At 39.2% G+C, this 18,964-nt stretch overlaps 1 protein-coding gene across 1 annotated transcript; it reads right to left on the minus strand.

Annotated features, from left to right (window-relative positions):
• Window positions 1-6,383: 6,383 nt before the first annotated feature.
• Window positions 6,384-18,853, minus strand: Cript (CXXC repeat containing interactor of PDZ3 domain). Its single transcript, XM_042675556.1, has 5 exons — window positions 18,750-18,853; window positions 14,777-14,842; window positions 13,726-13,780; window positions 7,309-7,412; window positions 6,384-7,080 (listed from the first exon to the last, which is right to left on the minus strand). Exons 1-5 carry the CDS (start codon window positions 18,763-18,765, stop codon window positions 7,016-7,018), a joined length of 306 nt encoding a protein of 101 aa, XP_042531490.1. The 5' UTR covers window positions 18,766-18,853; the 3' UTR covers window positions 6,384-7,015.
• Window positions 18,854-18,964: the final 111 nt, after the last annotated feature.

Genomic DNA, 18,964 nt, shown 5'->3' on the forward strand with positions numbered 1-18,964 from the left:
CTGAACCTAAATTTAATGAGTAAAATAATTAATTAAAAATAAGAATAGTCTGGGAAAACACTGAACCACTGCTGTGCAGCAATTAACCTTTTATGCCAATTCATTTCTAGAAGTTTCTAAAACCAGGGGGTCTGCAAACTTTTCTTAAAGGACCAAGCAGTAAATATTTTAGAGTTTGCAATTCTGCCATGTTACACAAAAGCATCCATTAACAATGTGTTAAACTATGCGCTGTGTGGCTCTGTTTCAGTGCATCTTTACTCATAGAAATAGGCACCATATTGTGAGCTGTAGGGAACAATTACTTGATCTTGAACAATGACATAAATATGAAATTTACAAATTCTTTGGAAGATTATGAGCTCATTAATGCTCCACAACAGACTGACTTTGGTGGGGCTGTGCATCCAGGGTGTATTAATCCACTGACCTGGTTCTTTAGCATTTTTAAACTATGGAAAGAAACCAGGATGAGGACAGCCTTATGTCATCAGAGACCAGATACCTCAGCAGGCAGTATCTTGACGGCTGGAACTGAGGAGTTGTTATTCTGAGGTGTAAACCACTCAGATAAGTCAAATGGAACCAATACAAAAGGCTAGGTCAAATATAGTTCTTATTTCAGCAATCTAAAAAACAAAAAACAAAAAAAAAAACACTCAGATAAAAGGAATCCCTGCACTTAGCCAATCCCACACTCTTCACACTTTCACCCCAGTTGTTTTGGAAGGTAACGTAAAGATTCTGTACCTGATATCAACTTCAGAAGATTGGACACTCAAAAGTTCTGCTTTCGGGGCTGGGGAGTTGGCTCCGTGGTAGAGCGCTTGCCTTGCATGCTTGAGGCCCTGGGTTCAATTCCTCAGCACCACATAAGCAGAAAGAAAAAACCAGAAGTGGCGCTGTGACTCAAGTGGTAGAGCCTTGAGCTGAAGAGCTGAGGGACAGTGCCCAGGCCCAGAGTTCAGGCCCCACGACCGGACCCCACCTCCCCCAAAAAAGTTCCACTTTCTTTTCTAATTCACATTTGTTAAATATTTCATTTGGGGTTGGCTAGGTCAATTTTTATTTATTTGGCTATTTGTGATTGCTGCTAAAAGGACATTGCTATGGGAATCCCTGCTTTCCCCAACCCACCACCCCCTGCCATAGCTGGCACCCTGGTTATAGTACTATGTTGTATTGAAACATGAAACTAAGTAGAAACTCAGCAATTTAAACTGAAAGACAGGAGGGAAAATGTGGTTCTACCTACTTTTAAATTTTTCTAACTTAAGTTGTATTCTTAGCTCATTATCAGCCCTTTTGCTTTCCCTAAACATCCAAAGCTATACCTCTTCTAAATTTTACCTTAGCTGTATCCTGTAACACAGAACTTCATGGTCTTGTTTCAGCTTTGCCTGCTTACACATGTTGATCTACCATTTGAGCTGTGCCTCCATTTAAAGCTTTTTGCTAGTTAACTGAAGAATCTCTCAGATTTCTCTGCCTGGGTTGGTCTTGAACCTACACCCTCAGATCTTAGTCTCCTGAGTAGCTAGAATTATAGGCATAAACCACTGGCACCTAGCCTGTCTACAGCAAATTTTGATAAAACTTTATCATTTGATCCTAAGTGTGGCTTAGAAGGCTCTTAATTTGCAAATATTTAACAAGTATCTTTCTAACCTAAACGTTTGTGGCTAGCAATGGGTAGTTAGCATATCTTATGGCTTAGTATATGGTATATACTCCCTTCATGTGCTTATTCATTTATCAAAGCCTAGGCAACACAGCAAGACTGTGTCTCAATTGGTTGTACACAGAGAGGGAATATGGTCAAAATACTTTGACATGTATGAAAATGGAACACCGAATCTTAGTTTTGGAAGAGAAAGGAGGGATAAAGGAGAGTGATGGAGGGAATCTGCATATGCATGTATGTACATACCAAGATACACTGCCTTGTATAAACAATTGATACTAGTTTAAAAAAAAGTGTTAGCCCCTTAAGGAACGGTGATATTCCTCTGCAAGAACTTGCCCTGGTGCTGCTACGTCCTTTATGTTTTGGCTTCTGAGGGTCATTACTTCTTAGCTATTTAATCATATTTATATTTTAACTACATACACATATTCCTACATGATATGCACATATATAAATAATGCCGAATTTTAAATGTATAGTAAGTTTCTCAAGCTATCTCCTTCACAATATTATTGGGAACTTGAGTCCAACTATCTGATTTTTTTATTAATTTTTTATTGTGAAAATACGGTACAGAGGGGTTACAATTACATGAGCAAGGTAATGAGTACATTTCTTATCAAGCATTGTTACCTCCTTTGTTTTTCCCTTACCATTCCTGCCCTCCCATCTCCAAGACTATCTCTTCGCCCCCCCCCCCCCCAGTTGTAAAACAAATTGCTTAAATAGGGATACAGGTGGACCCATTGCAGCAATGAAATGTACAAGATGCTATGTGGAAAACCGAACTATCTGATTTTTAAAACTGCTGTTAACTACAAATCTTTTTGGCATGAGGTTAATTTAAAAACTAAGAAGGAACATCGTTGCCATCTGGTGGAGAGACCTACTATTACACATGAAATGAGGCCCCCTGAGTTTCACAGCTTTCTTATTCTTCCCCTGGTTAGTCACCAGTCCTGCCAGAACTTTAACAGTTCTTTAAATATGTCTATTTCCATTCTTGTAGTACTACCTTAATCTAGTCTCCTCTTCCTCCTCCTCTTTCTCATTCTTTTTAGCACATTATTCTGGGACAAGGTATTGCTATACGGCCTAGGTTCACTTGGTCCTCACTATGTGATCTAGGCTGGCCTCACACTCTTGATCCTCCTGCCTCATTCTTCTCCATTCCTGAATGCTGGGATTACAGGTGTATACTATAGACATCTAGTTGGGTCAGCTTAATCCCCCTCCCCCCTAAAATCATTGCTTTTAAACTGACTCAAGCTATAACTTATGAGCAAAAAATTTGGAATCAATTAATTAACAGCAGTTTGACAGGAACAAAGCAGAACTCTAATAAATGTTGGCTTCATTTAAGAAAGTACTAAGTCCCATTTGCTAACTTTATTCGGAAGGCAGCAAATGCACACAAGTTCCCAAGGATTTTTTTTCATAATAACAGACTGACAAATGACATTCATATGTGTAACTCTTCTGTGAGCTTAATTTTTTATAACAATTTTTTTAACTTAGAATTTATTTTTTTTTTTTGGTCTTTTGTAGGACCCTTTGCACTGTCCTTGAGCTTTTTCTTTTTCTTTCTTTTTTTTTGGGGGGGGAAGGGGGTCTGGTCATGGGGCCTGAACTCTGGGCCTGGTTACTGTCCCTCAGCTCTTCAGCTCAAGGCTAGCGCTCTACCACTTGAGTCACAGCCCCACTTGCGGCTTTTTTTTTTCTTCTGTTTATGTGGTGCTGAGGAATCAAACCCAGGGCCTCAAGCATGCAAGGCAAGCCTCTACCACTGAGCCACCTTCCCAGCCCACTTGAGCTTTTTCATTCAAGGCTAATGCTCTGTCATTTTGAGCCACAGTGCCACTTCCAGTTTCCTGGTGGTTAACTGGAGATAAGTCTGGACTTTAAGGCCTGGGCTGGCTTAGAGTATCAATCCTCAGATCTCAGCCTCCTGAGAATAAACTTAGAATCTTAATAATAACTCAGAAGGCCCATGATATCCTTTATTAAAGGAAACTTAGCTAATTTGGAGAAATAATTGATTCCAGGATTGGGGTGAATGAAAAAAAGCAAACAAAGGCCAAGATAAACTGGAAAGTAAGGAATTACTCTAATGGTAAGAATATGTCAAGCCTGGTGTGGTTGTGAATGCTTATAATCCTAAAACTCGGGAAGTTGAATCAGGAGGATTGTGTTGAGGCAAGCCTAGGTTATAGAGCAAGATCATTTTAAGAAACGAAAACCACCAGGCTCGAGTGGCTCATGCCTGTAACCCTAGCTATTCAGGAGATCTGAGAATCATAGTTCAAAACCATCCCGAGCAGGAAACTCTGAGGCTCTTATCTCTAGTTAACCACCAAAAAGTTGGAAGTGGAAAATGTAGTTCTAGTGGTAGAGCACAGCCTCAAATGAAAAAGCTAAGGGATAGCACTCAGGCCCTGAGTTCAAGGCCTAGTACTGATACTCCCCTCTTCCCCAAATCCTAAACTATCCAGGCAACAGTGCTTCACACCTATCATCCTACCTACACAGGAGGCTGAGATTGTGGAAACTTCAGATCTAGGCTAACCTGGAACCCATATCCACAGAAGAAGCTGGGCATGTTGGTCCATGCCTGTTATCCCTGGAAGTATAAATAGGAGGTGATGGTCCAGACCCACTCAAGCAAAAAGTGATATGCTGTTTTCAAAGTGAGCAGAGCAAAAAGTATGGGAGGTGTGGGATTTTAATCAGTAGAGTGCCCGCCTGGCAAGTGTGAAGCACTGGGTTTAAACCCAGGACTGGCCCTGGGGTGAGGGTGGGGTGTAGAGCCAGCTCCAAAGGCTTCCCACCAGCCATATCTAGGACAATTTGAGATCAAAACAAGTAATAGTAACATTATATATTATAGGAACCTGTGGCTATGCTAATAATGAGAAAGATTTTCCTTACTGGAGAATGTCATTTAATAAGTGTAGGAGGAATGATAGAATTGGAAAATCACCATCTGGCAACCACCAGAGCAAAAAAATACTTCTCTTAGAATGTAAAAGTTTCCTGAGGAACAGAATACTTAGAAAGTATCCCACTATGAGATACTTGTTAATACAAGAAAAAAACATAAACTTTCTAATAGAGAAGTATAATTAGATGTTGCCTAAAACAAGTGATTAAAATTAGTTATCGTTATGATGAGACAAATGATACCATAATAAGATGCACTTAAGAAGAGTTTCCTGTCTATTGGGTTCCTGCCCAAAATGCATAAGCTCGGCTCAATTATGAAGAAACATTAGAAAAATACAAAGTAACATTTTATAAAATGTTGCATGTCTTTTACATATTAGGAAGATTTGCTAAGAATTATTCCATGTTGAATTGGAACTCCTTTTTCAGATTTTCATGCTTTCCTTTTAAAAAATACTTTATCTGGCCACTGGACCCAGTCCTGGAAAGAGGACACTCAGGTGTGCATATAAAAGGTGAGTTGTGGGAGTCCAGATCCCAAACTGACTCATGAGAAATGTACTTTTTTCCCCCCAATTTATGAATTTCTTCTGTTATGAGTTAAAAATCTCAAACTGATTAAAGCACAGGACACTTTTTGCCTTAAGATACTATTTTTGGATTATCTGTGTAAATCTTTCTGGAAACGCATAAATAACACCATGTTTGAAAAACCTTGTAGATAAAATGAAATTAAAACTTTAAACTTTTCACAATAAAGATAATAAAAATGCATCAGTATAAAAATATCATCAGTGTAGTAGCCCACATACTATACTGTGATATACATTCTGCAGTTGGAAATAGGGAATTTTTTTTTCCCACTCCTGTACCTGGCTGCAGTTTTTGGTTGTTTTTTGTTTTATTTTGAAGGGGTGATACTGGAGTTTGAACTCAGGGCCTCATGCTTGCTAAGTAGGCCCTCTACCTCTAAGCCATGACTCCAGCCTCCCCAACCCCTTTTTAGCATTATTTTGGGATCTTGATTTTTGCCTCGGCCCAGGCAAGGACCACAATCTGCCTACTTTTACATTTCCTGTCATAGTTGGAATCACATGTGTATGCCTTGAACCCACTTGTTAGTTGAAAAGGGGTCTCATGCGTTAGGCTGGCCTGGAATTGTAACCACCCAATGTCAGCCTCTCAAGTAGTTAGGATTACTGTCACTCACCTAGGCTGCAAGTTTCAAGCCAATAAAGCTAGTATGAGAAAAATCTCTTTGGAAACTTATAGTCCTCTAACAGTATATATTATCTTAAAAAAACAAGATGGTTTCTTTGTTTTATTTATTTATTGGGGTTTGGAGAGTGTGGGCAAGAAATGGTTAAAAAGAAAAAAAAGAGCTTCCTGCTTTAAAGAATTTTCCCAGAGGGAGGATTCATTTTTATTATGATGAACATGGATCGACACTTTTCTCTGGTTTTCATAACAAATTGAATTAAAGGTAATAGGCATAATATATATGTTACTGAAATCTAGTGTATTCATTGGCCAAATCAGTGCTCTTTTTTGTCATGGGGCCTGAACGCTGGGCCTGGGCACTGTCCCTCAGCTCTTCAGCTCAAGGCTAGCACTCTACCACTTGAGCCACAGCGCCACTTCCAGCTTTTTTTTTTTTTTGTTCTTCTGCTTATGTGGTGCTGAGGAATCGAACTTAGGGCCTCATGCATGCAAGGCAGGCACTCTACCACTGAGCCACCTTCCCAGCTCCTCTTTTATGTTCTTATTAATATGTGAAAGGAACTGGCACTTTGGCTTCAAGAATAAATGAAAAGGAATCAAATTCAACTTGTCTTTGATTGGTATCTGGACTAATTACTAAAGAATTATTCAGCAATACTGGCTTTCAATATTTAAGTATCCAGTGAAAGTATGATTAATTAAGACTGTTGATTCTAAGAACTATGACACCAGAGAGTTAGGGAAGAATTCTGTAGAGTTAGGGAAGAATTTTGTCTAAACGCCAAGTTCAGAGCAAAACATCAACAATCTCTACCTCATCTTGCAATATCCATAAATAAAATAGGTGTAGGAGGATACAAATTATATAAACTTTAAATAAAAAGTGCACTCAGAACTCATAAGTATTTTTCATTCACTTATTCTAGTTCAATAAAATGCTCATAAGGAAAATAATCACTTAATAACTGTCTTAAGACAGAGAGTTACATTGCTGCTTTTAGAACCTTTTCAGAACAAAACAATAACTACTGATAAACTTCCCTGGTTTAAACTTAGCCATTTGTCTTGAAATATGTTACTTTTTAAGTTGAACATCTAAATGATGCCTTGAAAAGCCAAAGCAGAAAGTAAAATCACAGACAGCCAGAAACTTCATCAACACGTCTAGACAGACGTTTGCTTGTAGTTTTTGGTATCCAAAACCTTTTTGCCACACATGGCACAGATACCTGAAACAAAAGAAACGGTGTAAACAGTCAGGTCATAATATTAATGATGTGGTTTATTCATGTTAATACTGAAGCTTAAGACATTATTTAACAGCATTGTAAAAGAGAAAAAGAAACATTCTTTTCATTATGAACATTTTGTTTTGTCTTAGAAAAAAATTGTTACCCAAATTAGAAAAAAGAAATAGTTTTGATATGAATAGAAAACTGAAATTAAAAGAAACTTACCCTTTTTGTAGGCACAGCCCTGGCAATAATGAGAACCTGGTTGGTGTACAGAACTTTTACAAATTCTGCAAGTGGAGAATTTGTTCTTTCCATATGGATCAAATCTAGATATTTTTTAAAGAAAGAAAAATGTATACTAAGAATCACTCACAGGATTAATCCACAATTGCCATTCATTCTATCAAATTCTACAACTCCAGGAAGCCCTCTTCTGGCTTGTTACTATCTAATATTCATGTACTCCTTTACCACTTCCATATAAGCTGTATGCTTATGAAAAGCATTCCTAAACCTCTTCCTGTCACCTTTATTTATCATTCTGTGTGATGTAAATATTATGAAAACTGATGAAAGGTGAGTGCAAAGAAGTGACTGATTCCATAAAAACCAGGTGACTGGATGTGAGTCATTAAAGCTACTGTTGAATTAAGTATGTGTAAGACAACTGTTCTAAGGGGGGAAATCACAAGTGGAAGACCTCACACTTGTCAAGTGTTAGTTTTTGCCTCTAAAGATGATGAAACTATATATTCTGATTATGATTGAGGAAAATGATATCAAACGACTAGTCAATAGAATAAGATTCAAAAGACCTTGTCTCATTTTCATGATGGATAAATGTGTCTACAGCCAAGAGCTGATTTCAATTTGGAATAAACTAAGGCATGCTTTTTAAGAAATTTTTCCGAGATGGCATATTCACAGCAAAAATGGGTGAAGTCACAGAGGGAGAAGTGGGAGGGGATGTGGTGGGGACAGGGTCCATGGAAGCTAATACATGGTGCACTAAGTCACACTATGGACACTGGGGGTGGGTTGGTATGTGGGAGGGGCTTAGGGTGGACATGGCCCAGGCATAGCAATAGTGGGGAGGAACATGGTGGCCCCTGCTAAGGGCTTTTGGAGGTGGCAGGAAGGAGGTAGGTGATGGTGCTATTCTCACAAGATAGAAGGAATTGGTTGAGGGATGGAGGTGGGGAATGGAGGCAGTAGAATCATGGTCACAATCTAATGGGAGGAAGGGGCACACTAGAGGTCTCAGAAAGGATTTAGTGGTCCAAAGACAGCCCTAAATCCTTCTTGCCTCTTTTCTTGTCCAGTTTCCAGCACAGGGAAGGAAGAAACATATTTAAGCTCTTCTGAGGTTGGAGGGTGACCCCATCTTATACATGAGGACCATGGAGTGATGCTGTCTTCTGCACCCACCCAAATTTACCTCTCTCTAAGCTCCTGGTTCACTGCTTCCCCCTATCCCCCAACCCTCCAGGAGTAATACTGATGTCTGAAATTCACAGCTGCTGGGTGCAAGTAAAGGGAGCACACCTTGCACAGGCCAAAGGCATGTATCTTTTTTTTTTTTAGTCAGTGGTGGGTCTTCAACTCAGGGCCTGGGCATAGTCCCTGAGCTCTTTTGCTCAAGGCTAGCGCTCTACCTCTTTGAGCCACAGCGCTACTTCTAGTTTTCTGGTGTTTAATTGGAGATAAATGTCTCATAAACTTTCCTGCCGGGGCTGGCTTTGAACTGTAATCTTCAGATCTGAGTCTCCTGAGTAGTTAGGATTACAGGCATGAACCATCTGTGCCAGGCAGCATGCCTATCTTTTAATGACTGTCTATCTTACCTGACATTTTCAATTAACTGGTCCAATCCCTGTGAAGATAAAGGAGCTTCTGCTATATAAAAATGTCATCCAATAACATAGAAAGTATTTTAGAAGAATGACTCCCTTCTAAATCAATGGTAATACTGATTTAAACCTCTTCCTGTAGCTACAAAATGAATTTTTATATTCTTTTCTTAAGGTACAGCACAACAACTCAGTTTCTATTTTCTCTTTCTTTGCTGCTTTCACTGGGATTGAACTCAGGGCCTTAACTCACTTAGTTTTCTTACTTGGCTGATGCTCTACCATATGAGCTTCTAACCATGCTTTTTTTGTGCTGATTCTGGGGTTTGAACTCAGGGCATGGGCACTATCTATCCCTGGGCATTTCGCTCAGGGCTAGTGCTCTTTCACTTGAGCCACAGGCTCCAGTTTTGGCTTTTTGGGTAATTACTTGGAGATAGAAACTGTGACTCTCAGATTTCAGCCTCCTAAATGGCTAGGATTACAGGCATCAAGTACCAGCATCTAACCAGCCCTGCTTTTTGCTATTTTGGAGTGTAATCTCATTATGGACTGTTTTGAATGGGCTAGCCTCTAAATCTCAGCTTTCTGAATAGCTAGACTAGCTTAAGCCACTGGTACCCAGATCAGTTTCTATTTTATTTTATTTGTTTGAGACAGAATCTAACTATGTAGCATTTGTTGTTCTAAAACTCACCACCATCTTCCCTCAGCCTCCCAATTCTGTGCTGGGATTATAAGCTTTGTTATAATGCTTGGTTAACAACTCTCACTTTCAAAGGTTAACTGTTTTAGACTCAAGAGAATATCAGTTCATTCCCTAAAAGAGAAGATGGATACTTCTTTTCAGTAATCCCAACTGTTTGGACATGTATGGGGAATACTTTTTCTGAAAACTATATTTTATCATTATAGGATGACATTTTAATTACTGAGGGTTACATTTTTCAACATTTTATAATTTTGCTGACATATTTCTATTACACTAATATACACAGAATAAACATGTCTGATGTGTGCAATGGAAAAATAACTAAATTCAGTTCTGTTCCCACAGAATTAATCATTTAGCACAAACAGTTCCAGATTTCTTTAAAACACAAAACCTGTCCCAAGTCAGCGAGTGTATATGTGCATGTGTAAGTGGTGGCAGGTGAATTATCAAGTGGAAGTATCATATGGAAATAGTTATTTCTACGTGAAAAACACGCAAACCTTTTTTGGAAAGGGCTGAATTCACTAAGGGTGGGAAATGGCTTTGTATAATCATGCTTTCCAACATATTCCCACAGATTTTCATCTCTCTGTGATGGCATTGTAAATGAAGACTTCTGGTTTTGGCTTTTTTTTGGTCAGTCGTGGGGTTAGAACTCTGGGCCTGGGCGCTGTCCCTGTGCTCTCAGCTCAAGGTGAGCACTGTACCACTTGAGCCACAGCACCACTTCCAGTTTTCTAGTGGTTTATTGGAGATAGGAGACTCAAGGAGTTTCCTGCCTGAGCTGGCTTTGAATCTTGATCCTCAGATCTCAGCCTCCTGAGTAGCTAGAATTACAGGTGTGAGCCACCAGCACCTGGCAATTTTTTTTTAAATCACTTTGGACTTAAAAGTTACAGAAATGTTTTGGTAATAATGATTCTTTTTCAATACTAATATCCTAGTCCATCTTCTCATCTCCAAATACAGTTTTTCCCTTACCTATTTCTACCTCAATCTTGATAAATATTAAGGAAATCCAATGTGTATGTAATCTCTGAAAGTTTACAATTAATTGGCAGAGGTTTTTCCTTTTTAATGATTCTTCTTATAAATAATGGTATCACAGATCCAATACAAATATAGTAGCACATATGCTAAAATGAGATATTTAGAGTACTAAAAAGCCACTTTTTTAATGATATCAGAGTAAGTTTTGGAGCAAAAAGGAAGTAAAAGTATATAGAACAGTACAATCTTTACAAGTGACAACTTAAGTAGGCCTTAGAAGAGATTAATAACCTAGTCAACAGTAAACAATATAATGTATTAGAAGATCAAGTCTATTGTGCTGTTTTATATTATTTAATAGGTATCTACTTTGTGCCATTGAACTGTACATAGTAAACGTTTTATTATTGCTATTATTTCTAATACTTGGGATAACGTCATAAAAGAAGTATTCATGCCAGGAGCCAGTGGCTCACGCCTGTAATCCCAGCTACTCAGGAGCCTAAGATCTGAGGATCATGGTTCAAAGCCAGCCTGGACAGAAAAGACCATGAGGCTCTTATCTCCAATAAACCACCAGAAAACCAGAAATGGCACTGTGGCTTAAGTGGTAGAGCACTAACCTTGAGCTGAAGAGCTGAGGGGCAGCGCCCAGGCCCAAAGTTCAAGGCCCCCCCCCAAAAAAGAAGCATTTAGAATATCTACTGAGTACCCATTGTTCTATTAGTCTTACAAGTATCAAACATGAATATTACAAGTTCCATGCCCTCATCAAGCTCATATTCTAGTGGGAAGAGACATTAAGTAAGGAAACTAGCAAGCTATTCAGATAGCTAATAAATATTATAGAGAAAAATCCAAACAGTACAGTGGCAGAGATGATGGGGGAGAGAAAAGATTAAATGCTGTCTAGAATTGACTCTTTGTTACATGTTAGGTTATGAGAAAGAAGCTAAAAAGTGAGTGGAAAACATCTATTTCTTTAAATGTGAGTACACTTGGCATATCTAGAGCATGTTGTGGAGCAGTGAGGAGTGTGGTACCACAATGAGTTAGAGAGGAGGAAAATAACATGTCATAGAAGACCTTGTAAGAACAGAGCAGGGGGCTTAAAAAAGAAAATCACTCCAGGATGTTAAGCAAAGGAATTCTGGTTACTACAAGACAATGATAGGAAATGAGAAAAAAACAAGGAGATAACTGCAGTACTCTTTTAGTAAAAAAGAAACAATAGGGGTTTGGAAGAGGGTAACAGCAATGGAAAAAATAACACAAGATGGATTCAAATTACATTTTAAAGGTTGATCCATAGAACTTGCTGGTGGGTATTGAAGGAGGGGAAGGGGACATATCAGATGCTATTAGGCTTGACTAACTGGATTGAACACTAGTTCATTTACTATGACAAGAAGACGGAAGGAGAAAGAAAATGTCTGTTAGATATAAGCTAGGTAATTCAGGAAAGCAATTCGACACATTTGGAGCTTAGAGCAGTCAGTACTAGAGATATAATTAATACTATGAATTTAGGAGTCATTTGTAGCTTGAATTTAAAGCCAATGAACTAAAGTTGCTTTAGTATATTTTATACAGTTATAAAATCTGACAACTGAGAAGGAATAGCCAGAGCTGACAGGGGAGTGGTGTGTCCTAGAAATCAAAAGAATAGAGTTATTGAAAATAGTTATTAAGAAGTAAAGGAGGGTGCTGGGAAGGTGGCTCAGTGGTAGAGCCCTTGCTTTGCATGCATGAGGCCCTGGGTTCGATTCCTCAGCACCACATAAGCAAAAAGAAAAAAGCCGGAAGTGGTGCTGTGGCTCAAGTGGTAGAGTGCTAGCCTTGAGCTGAAGAGCTAAGGGACGTGCCCAGGCCCAGAGTTCAGGCCCCATCAAAAAAAAAAAAAAAAAGAGGTAAAGGACAACAAAACTAGGGTGGGGTCTTGGTGGCTTATGCCTATAATCCTAGCTACTCAGGAAACTGAGATCTGAAGATTTAAGCTTGAAACCAGCCTGGGCAGGAAACTCTGGGAGACTCATCTCCAATTAAACACAAGAAAACCACAAGTTCAGCTATGGCATAAAGTGGTAAAGTACTAGCCTTAAGCTTAGAAAGTTTAGGGATAGTGCCTAGGTCCTGAGTTCAAACTTTTGAATGGGGGTAGAGGGGTGAGGGCAAGACTAAAAGTGGCCATCAGTTTTAAAGGTCTCCTATGTTTTTTATTTTCCTGGTCCTGGGGCTTGAACTTAGGACCTGGGCACTGTTCCTGAGTCTCTTTCTGCTCAGGACTAGTGCTCTACCACTTGAGCCATAGCATCACTTCGGGCTTTTTGTGAGTAGTTTATTGGAGGTAAGTGTCTCTTGGACTTTCCTCCCTGGGCTAGATTCAAATCACAATCCTCAGATCTCAGCCTCAGCTAGGATTATAGGTCTGGGCCACCAGTGCCTGGCTCCTATAAACTTGACAAGAGCAGTTTCAAGGATTTGGTGCTGGGAATGAAAGTATGACCAGAGTAGCTGAAGGAGAGAATATAACTTAAGGACACTTAAAAAGTGTCTAGATAAGGCTCTTGACAACTTTAGCTGTGAAAACAAGCAAGGAAATAGATGGCAGCTGGAAAGATTCATTACATTTTTAAGATTGGGTAAAGCAAAGCACTGTATCAAAATGTAAGATGAGAGACATTTTTATGTCCATTCACAGATGAAAATAGTTTAGAAAGATAATGAAACTGGCATAGCTTGCTTAGTATCACAGGCTTGACAGTGACAGAATATATGTTTAAATATAGGTCTGACTCTAAAGCTTATGATTTTCCTACATTTCCCTGTTGTCTGTGATTTGTAAGATAAAAATAAAAGATAAAATAAGTCATGTTTTCTAGTAAAATTATATTTAAAAATTGCACTAGTATCTTCACATATTGATAGTGTCAAAGAGCAGAGTAAAAACCAGCAGCTTGTAGCACACGGTTTTCCTTTGTCCCAGGAACTATGGAACTGTTTTGTCACAATAAGATGATGCATAATAACTCACCCTGTAGTCCAGAGTGGAATTATGACTGCTCTATGAATGTGTTTACCTACCTTGCTTTCTTTGAAGTCAAAGCTTTATTTTCATTCAGTTTTCTTCCGCCACTTTCTGTATCAAAATATATACATTTTAGTGAGCAATTTCTACTTATTTAACATATAAGCCCTACTATCTAGCAATTAGTTGCCAGGTTTACTCTTTGACTCCTCCCAAACAGTAATCTGTATCTAAAAGTTTTTAATTCTCCTTTAACAGTCTTATTGTTAAGACACTTAAAAAAGAAAGTAATTATTAGAGAAACAATAATTCTTTTAATAAAATGTAACCACCGTGTCTCAGATTCAAAGCAGTATTTTAGCTGTGGGCTTAAATTTTTCCTATCTACTATAAAATCTAAAAGTTACTACTTTGGTGTCATAGTCCTTGAATACAGTAACAGTATTTCTTATTTATGTTTTGGGTTGGTTTCTACCCGCCCCCCCCCCCCCCAACTTTCCCCTCCATCATGGGGTTTGAAATCAGGGCCTTGTACTTGTTAGGCAGGCGGCAGGCAATCTACCACTAGAGCCATACTCCCAGCCCAAATAACAATATTTTTTTAAAATCCCCCCTCCCCCCCCCTGTTTTTTTCTCCCTTGAGGCAGGGTCTCAGGCTGGTCTTGTACTTGCCTTCATTTCAGGCATGTGCCACCGTGCCTTGCTTTTCCTTCCCTTTGAAAAACCATACATCACTGTATATATTTAGTGATAATGCAGGAGGAAATAGTTTAAATTTGTCAAGAATACAAAACTCAGATGAAAAGAGAGAAAACCAAATACAGACTTTACTAAGCTCAATAAAATCAAATACTGAGATATAGTCTTCCCTTGAAAATCATTGAACAATTCTGCTATTTCCTGACTATTACACTGACTATTACATCTACTTTAGAACATTAAGTAGAATACATTAAATCATTGGGAATCCAGGACTCTTTAAAAGAGCATACAGGATGAAGTACATTTCACACATAATGAAATTTCATTATACAAATAATACTAAAGCTAAAATACACTCATAAGAAGCATTTCATTCAATTTCTATTTTCTAAAAAAAGAAAGTACCTGTGGTATTCCTTGCACCATCCTTCCATGTATCAGGAGTGATAACAGTACCAAGTTTCTTTTCACCTGTTATAATAAGATAAGGGATGTAGAATTCACTGGTGTCTAGTAAACATATAACATGGCTGTGGTTCACAATGGCATCTCCAGTCATATTATGGTAGGAGACTGCTAATGCTGCAGCAGATGCCAACAAACTGAGACTCAAGATATTAACAATGGATATTAGCAAAGAATAACTGATCCTAAAACTTGTAGGATAAAAAGATGGTTTATAATAGGTTCTCATTGTTTATGAATTAAATCTGATGTCTATTCATTCCATAAGTACTAATCATCTAGTATATATAAACCACTATACTAAGTGCTGAGAAAATAAGATCACCAGTATGTTAATGCTCTAGTTCATGAGCTCATACCTAAATATACTCGTTTTGCTAAATGCAGCCCTTAAGAGATATGAACAAAGTAGACTTGTCCACAAACCTTATGTGTACTTTTCTAGTACAAGTTTCATTAGCTTTCATTAGATTCCCAAAAAACTTAACTCCAGCCAAAATATAAGCTAGAAAAATGAAAAGCACAATAGTTGTGGGAAATTCCCTGCAGAAAGAAATAACCTTGGATAGGGGAACCCAGAAAGTTCTTTGGAGAAGATAATAGAGAAGATTTAAATATATGGCAATGGTTCTGAAAAGAAAGAGGACGAAGAAAGAAGATGAAGTCAAATTAGATAAAGGACACATCCTGAGGAAAGGCACAACAAGTTTAGGGTGCACACAGGCATACAAAACAGTTTGGCTCAGGTATGAAGAGGGTTAAGCTCAGGGAAGATGAGGTTGGAAAGATAAGATGGGCTTATTGTGCAAAGTCCAGAGTGACAGCCTCCAAAATAGCCAGGATTCTTTCTTCCTAAGTAGTAAAAACATCAGGCTGTAGATGTAGATTAGACACTCACTGGAGTTAGATGTGTTACTTAAAGCCAAACTCTTCTTAGAGTCAACTGGAATTGGGAATAAAGACCAGAAGAAAGGTCTGAGGGGGGCGGGGAAGAACATAAACCAAATGAGTCATATTCATTATACAGTAACTAGGATAACAGAAATGGATCCTTTATCACAGAAGAGCAAGATATATTTAGCCTGAGGAAAAGAGACTAGGGGATGAAAACTATTTATAAACATATGAATAGCTTGTGAGTTAAAAAAATCAATTATTTTCTAGTAATCTCAAGAGCTTCTGAGAGAAATACTTTTCTAAAACCAGGGATTCCTTAAAATAAACTTCTTTAAAGCTAGTGACTTTCCGGTCCCTCTGACCCAATGCTGTTGTATTCATGAAAAGGGATAGGATGGGATGATGACTTAAGAGTTACCAGATAAAATGCAGGACACCCAGCTCAATTTAAATTTCAGTTAACCAATGCATTTTTAGTAAAACAATAAGTACAGCATGAGAAAAGCCATTTACCGTAGCAAGAACTGTAAACAATGCCACGACTCAAATATGGCATGGGATAGACTTATAGTATTAAAAAAATAAATATTCGTTGATTGGAATAAAATTCAACTGAGAGTCCTGGATGTTTCCTGGCTGCATACGGAAACTCTAGATGCTGCCGAGTGCTGGTGGTTCACACCTGCAATCCTAACTATCCAAGAGAGCTGAGATCTGAGGATCCTGGTTCGAGGCTAGACCAGGCAGGAAAGCTCAGGAGACTTTTACCTCCAATTTCCCACTCAAAAGCTGGAAGCGGAGCTGCGGCTCAAGTGGTAGAGTGCTAGCCTACTGCACAAAAGCTCAGGAATCGCGCCCGGGCCCGGAGTTCAAGCTCCAGCACCAGCACCTAAATATACCTATCAAAATTCCACCCTCATTCTTCAAGGAAATAGAAGAGGCAATCCAAAAATTCATATGGAACAATAAAAGACCCCGAATAGCAAAAACGCTCCTCAACGGAAAGAACACTGCTGGAGGAGTATCAGTACCAAATTTCAAACTCTACTATAAAGCCATAGTAATCAAAACAGCTTGGTATTGGCATAAGAACAGACCTCAGGACCAATGGAATAGAATTGAAAACCCAGAAATGAACCTACAGACCTATAGCCATCTAATCTTCGATAAGGGAGCTAAAAAAGCAGAATGGAAGACAGACAGCCTCTTCAGTAAATGGTGCTGGCAAAACTGGTTAACTACATGTAGAAAACTAAAGCTAGATCCTTATATATCACCCTGCACCAGAATCAACTCCAAATGGATCAAAGACCTTGAACTCAAAGCAGACACTCTGAAAACATTACAGGATGGAATAGGAGAAACCCTGGGTCTCCTTGGCTCAGGCAGAAATTTTCTGAATAGAGACCCGGAAACACAACAAATCAAAGAAAGGTTGGACAAATGGGATTGTATAAGGTTGCAGAGCTTCTGCAGGGCAAATGACATAGCTAGCAAGATCAATAGAAAGCCCACGGATTGGGAGAAGATCTTTACTAGCCATACAACGGACAAGGGTCTCATATCTAAAATATACTTGGAACTCAAAAAATTAAACCACCCAACAACAAATCCTCAAAGAAACAACTGCCCAATAAGTAAGTGGGCAAAAGACTTAAAGAGAAGCTTCTCTGAAGAAGAAAGAAGGATGGCCAATAGACACATGAAGAAATGTTCAACATCCCTAGCCATAAAAGAAATGCAAATCAAAACAACATTGAGATATCACCTCACTCCAGTTAGAACAGCAAACATCAAGAACTCTAACAACAACAGATGCTGGAGGGGATGTGGACAGAAAGGAACCTTACTTCATTGTTGGTGGGAATGTAAACTTGTTCAACCACTTTGGAAAGCAGTATGGAGGTTCCTCAAAAGACTCCACATAGAGCTCCCCAATGACCCAGCAATCCCACTTTTGGGCATTTACCCAAATGATCACAAACAAGGCCACACTAAAGCTACCAGCACAACTATGTTTATTGCAGCATTATTTACCATAGCTAAGATATGGAACCAACCCAGATGCCCCTCAGTAGATGAATGGATCAAGAAGATGTGGTATATATACACAATGGAATTCTATGCCTCCATCAGAAAGAATGACATTGCCCCATTTGTTAGGAAATGGAAAGCTTGGAAAAAATTATATTAAGTGAAGTAAGTCAGGCCCAAAGAAACATAGGTCCCATGGTTTCCCTTATTTGCAATATCTAGTATAGGTATGAGTCAAGCGGAAAAAGTCAGAGACTGTGATGTTAGGAAAACGAACCCTCAAATATGTATTTTAATGTTTTTGTTTCTTTCATGCATGTGTTTCTAACGCATTTATAAGATTATTTCTTTGTTGCTTTGTATGTCCCTCCCCCACAGTGTAACCCCCGCTTTCACTATATTTGATGTCAGTATAACATGTGGAGGAGACGGGGACAAACAAGTCGTTTAAGGATTCAGGTGGACCTGTTGCAACAATGAGAAGTACAAAATGTCATGTCAAAACCAGCTTTACAATGTCGGTGGGGGCGGGGGGAGGGGGGATATGATTGGGTGGGGGGGAGGGGGGGAGGCTGGGAAGGGAGGTGAAGGGTAAATAAAGGAGGAGGCTGCAATGCTTGGTAAGAAATGTATGCATTTTCCTGCCCATGTAATTGTAACTCCTCTGTACAGTATGCTCTCAAATAAAATAAAATAAAATAAAAAAAATAAAAAAAAATAAAAATAAAAGCTGGAATTGGCGAGACCCTGGGTAGAGCGAGACAGTGGAAATACGGAGGTGTAGAACTGAAACTGTTCTGACTAGAAAACACAGGAGTACAGGGCCGGGGAAGGGCAAGGACAGTCACAGGGCTGCGGTGGGCCAGGGTGGGACTCGGAAACCTGTGAGAGCAAGAACGACGACGAGGGCGCAGGTTGCCAGAGGAGTTCTAGCGACCTCCCCCCAGCCCAGTCCTCCCACAGAAACGCCCCCTTCACTCACATTTTTCGCACACCATGCTTCCGCCCACAGTCTCCCCCTCAGAAACAGAAGCAGCAGCAGCTTGAAAACATCAACACTACAGCCAGAGAACAGTTCCTCTTCCGGCTACGTCAATCCACTTCCGGCCTCAGCCAGCCGCTCCCGCCAATCCTATACCTAGAAAGTCGCGGGAGGACTAGAGCTGGTGGGCGGGTCTCTGCCCCGGAGGTTTGCGC

The sequence above is a fragment of the Dipodomys spectabilis genome, unplaced genomic scaffold (assembly GCF_019054845.1).
Source record: "Dipodomys spectabilis isolate Male_0828 unplaced genomic scaffold, ASM1905484v1 ptg000026l, whole genome shotgun sequence".
Lineage (NCBI taxonomy): Eukaryota > Metazoa > Chordata > Mammalia > Rodentia > Heteromyidae > Dipodomys > Dipodomys spectabilis.

Coding starts and splice junctions, on each gene's coding strand:
- Cript (XM_042675556.1), bottom strand. Junction 13,781..14,776: donor TGGTGCAAGGAATACCACAG/GTACTTTCTTTT, acceptor ATTTTGATACAG/AAAGTGGCGGAAGAAAACTG. Junction 7,081..7,308: donor GGGCTGTGCCTACAAAAAGG/GTAAGTTTCTTT, acceptor CTTTTGTTTCAG/GTATCTGTGCCATGTGTGGC.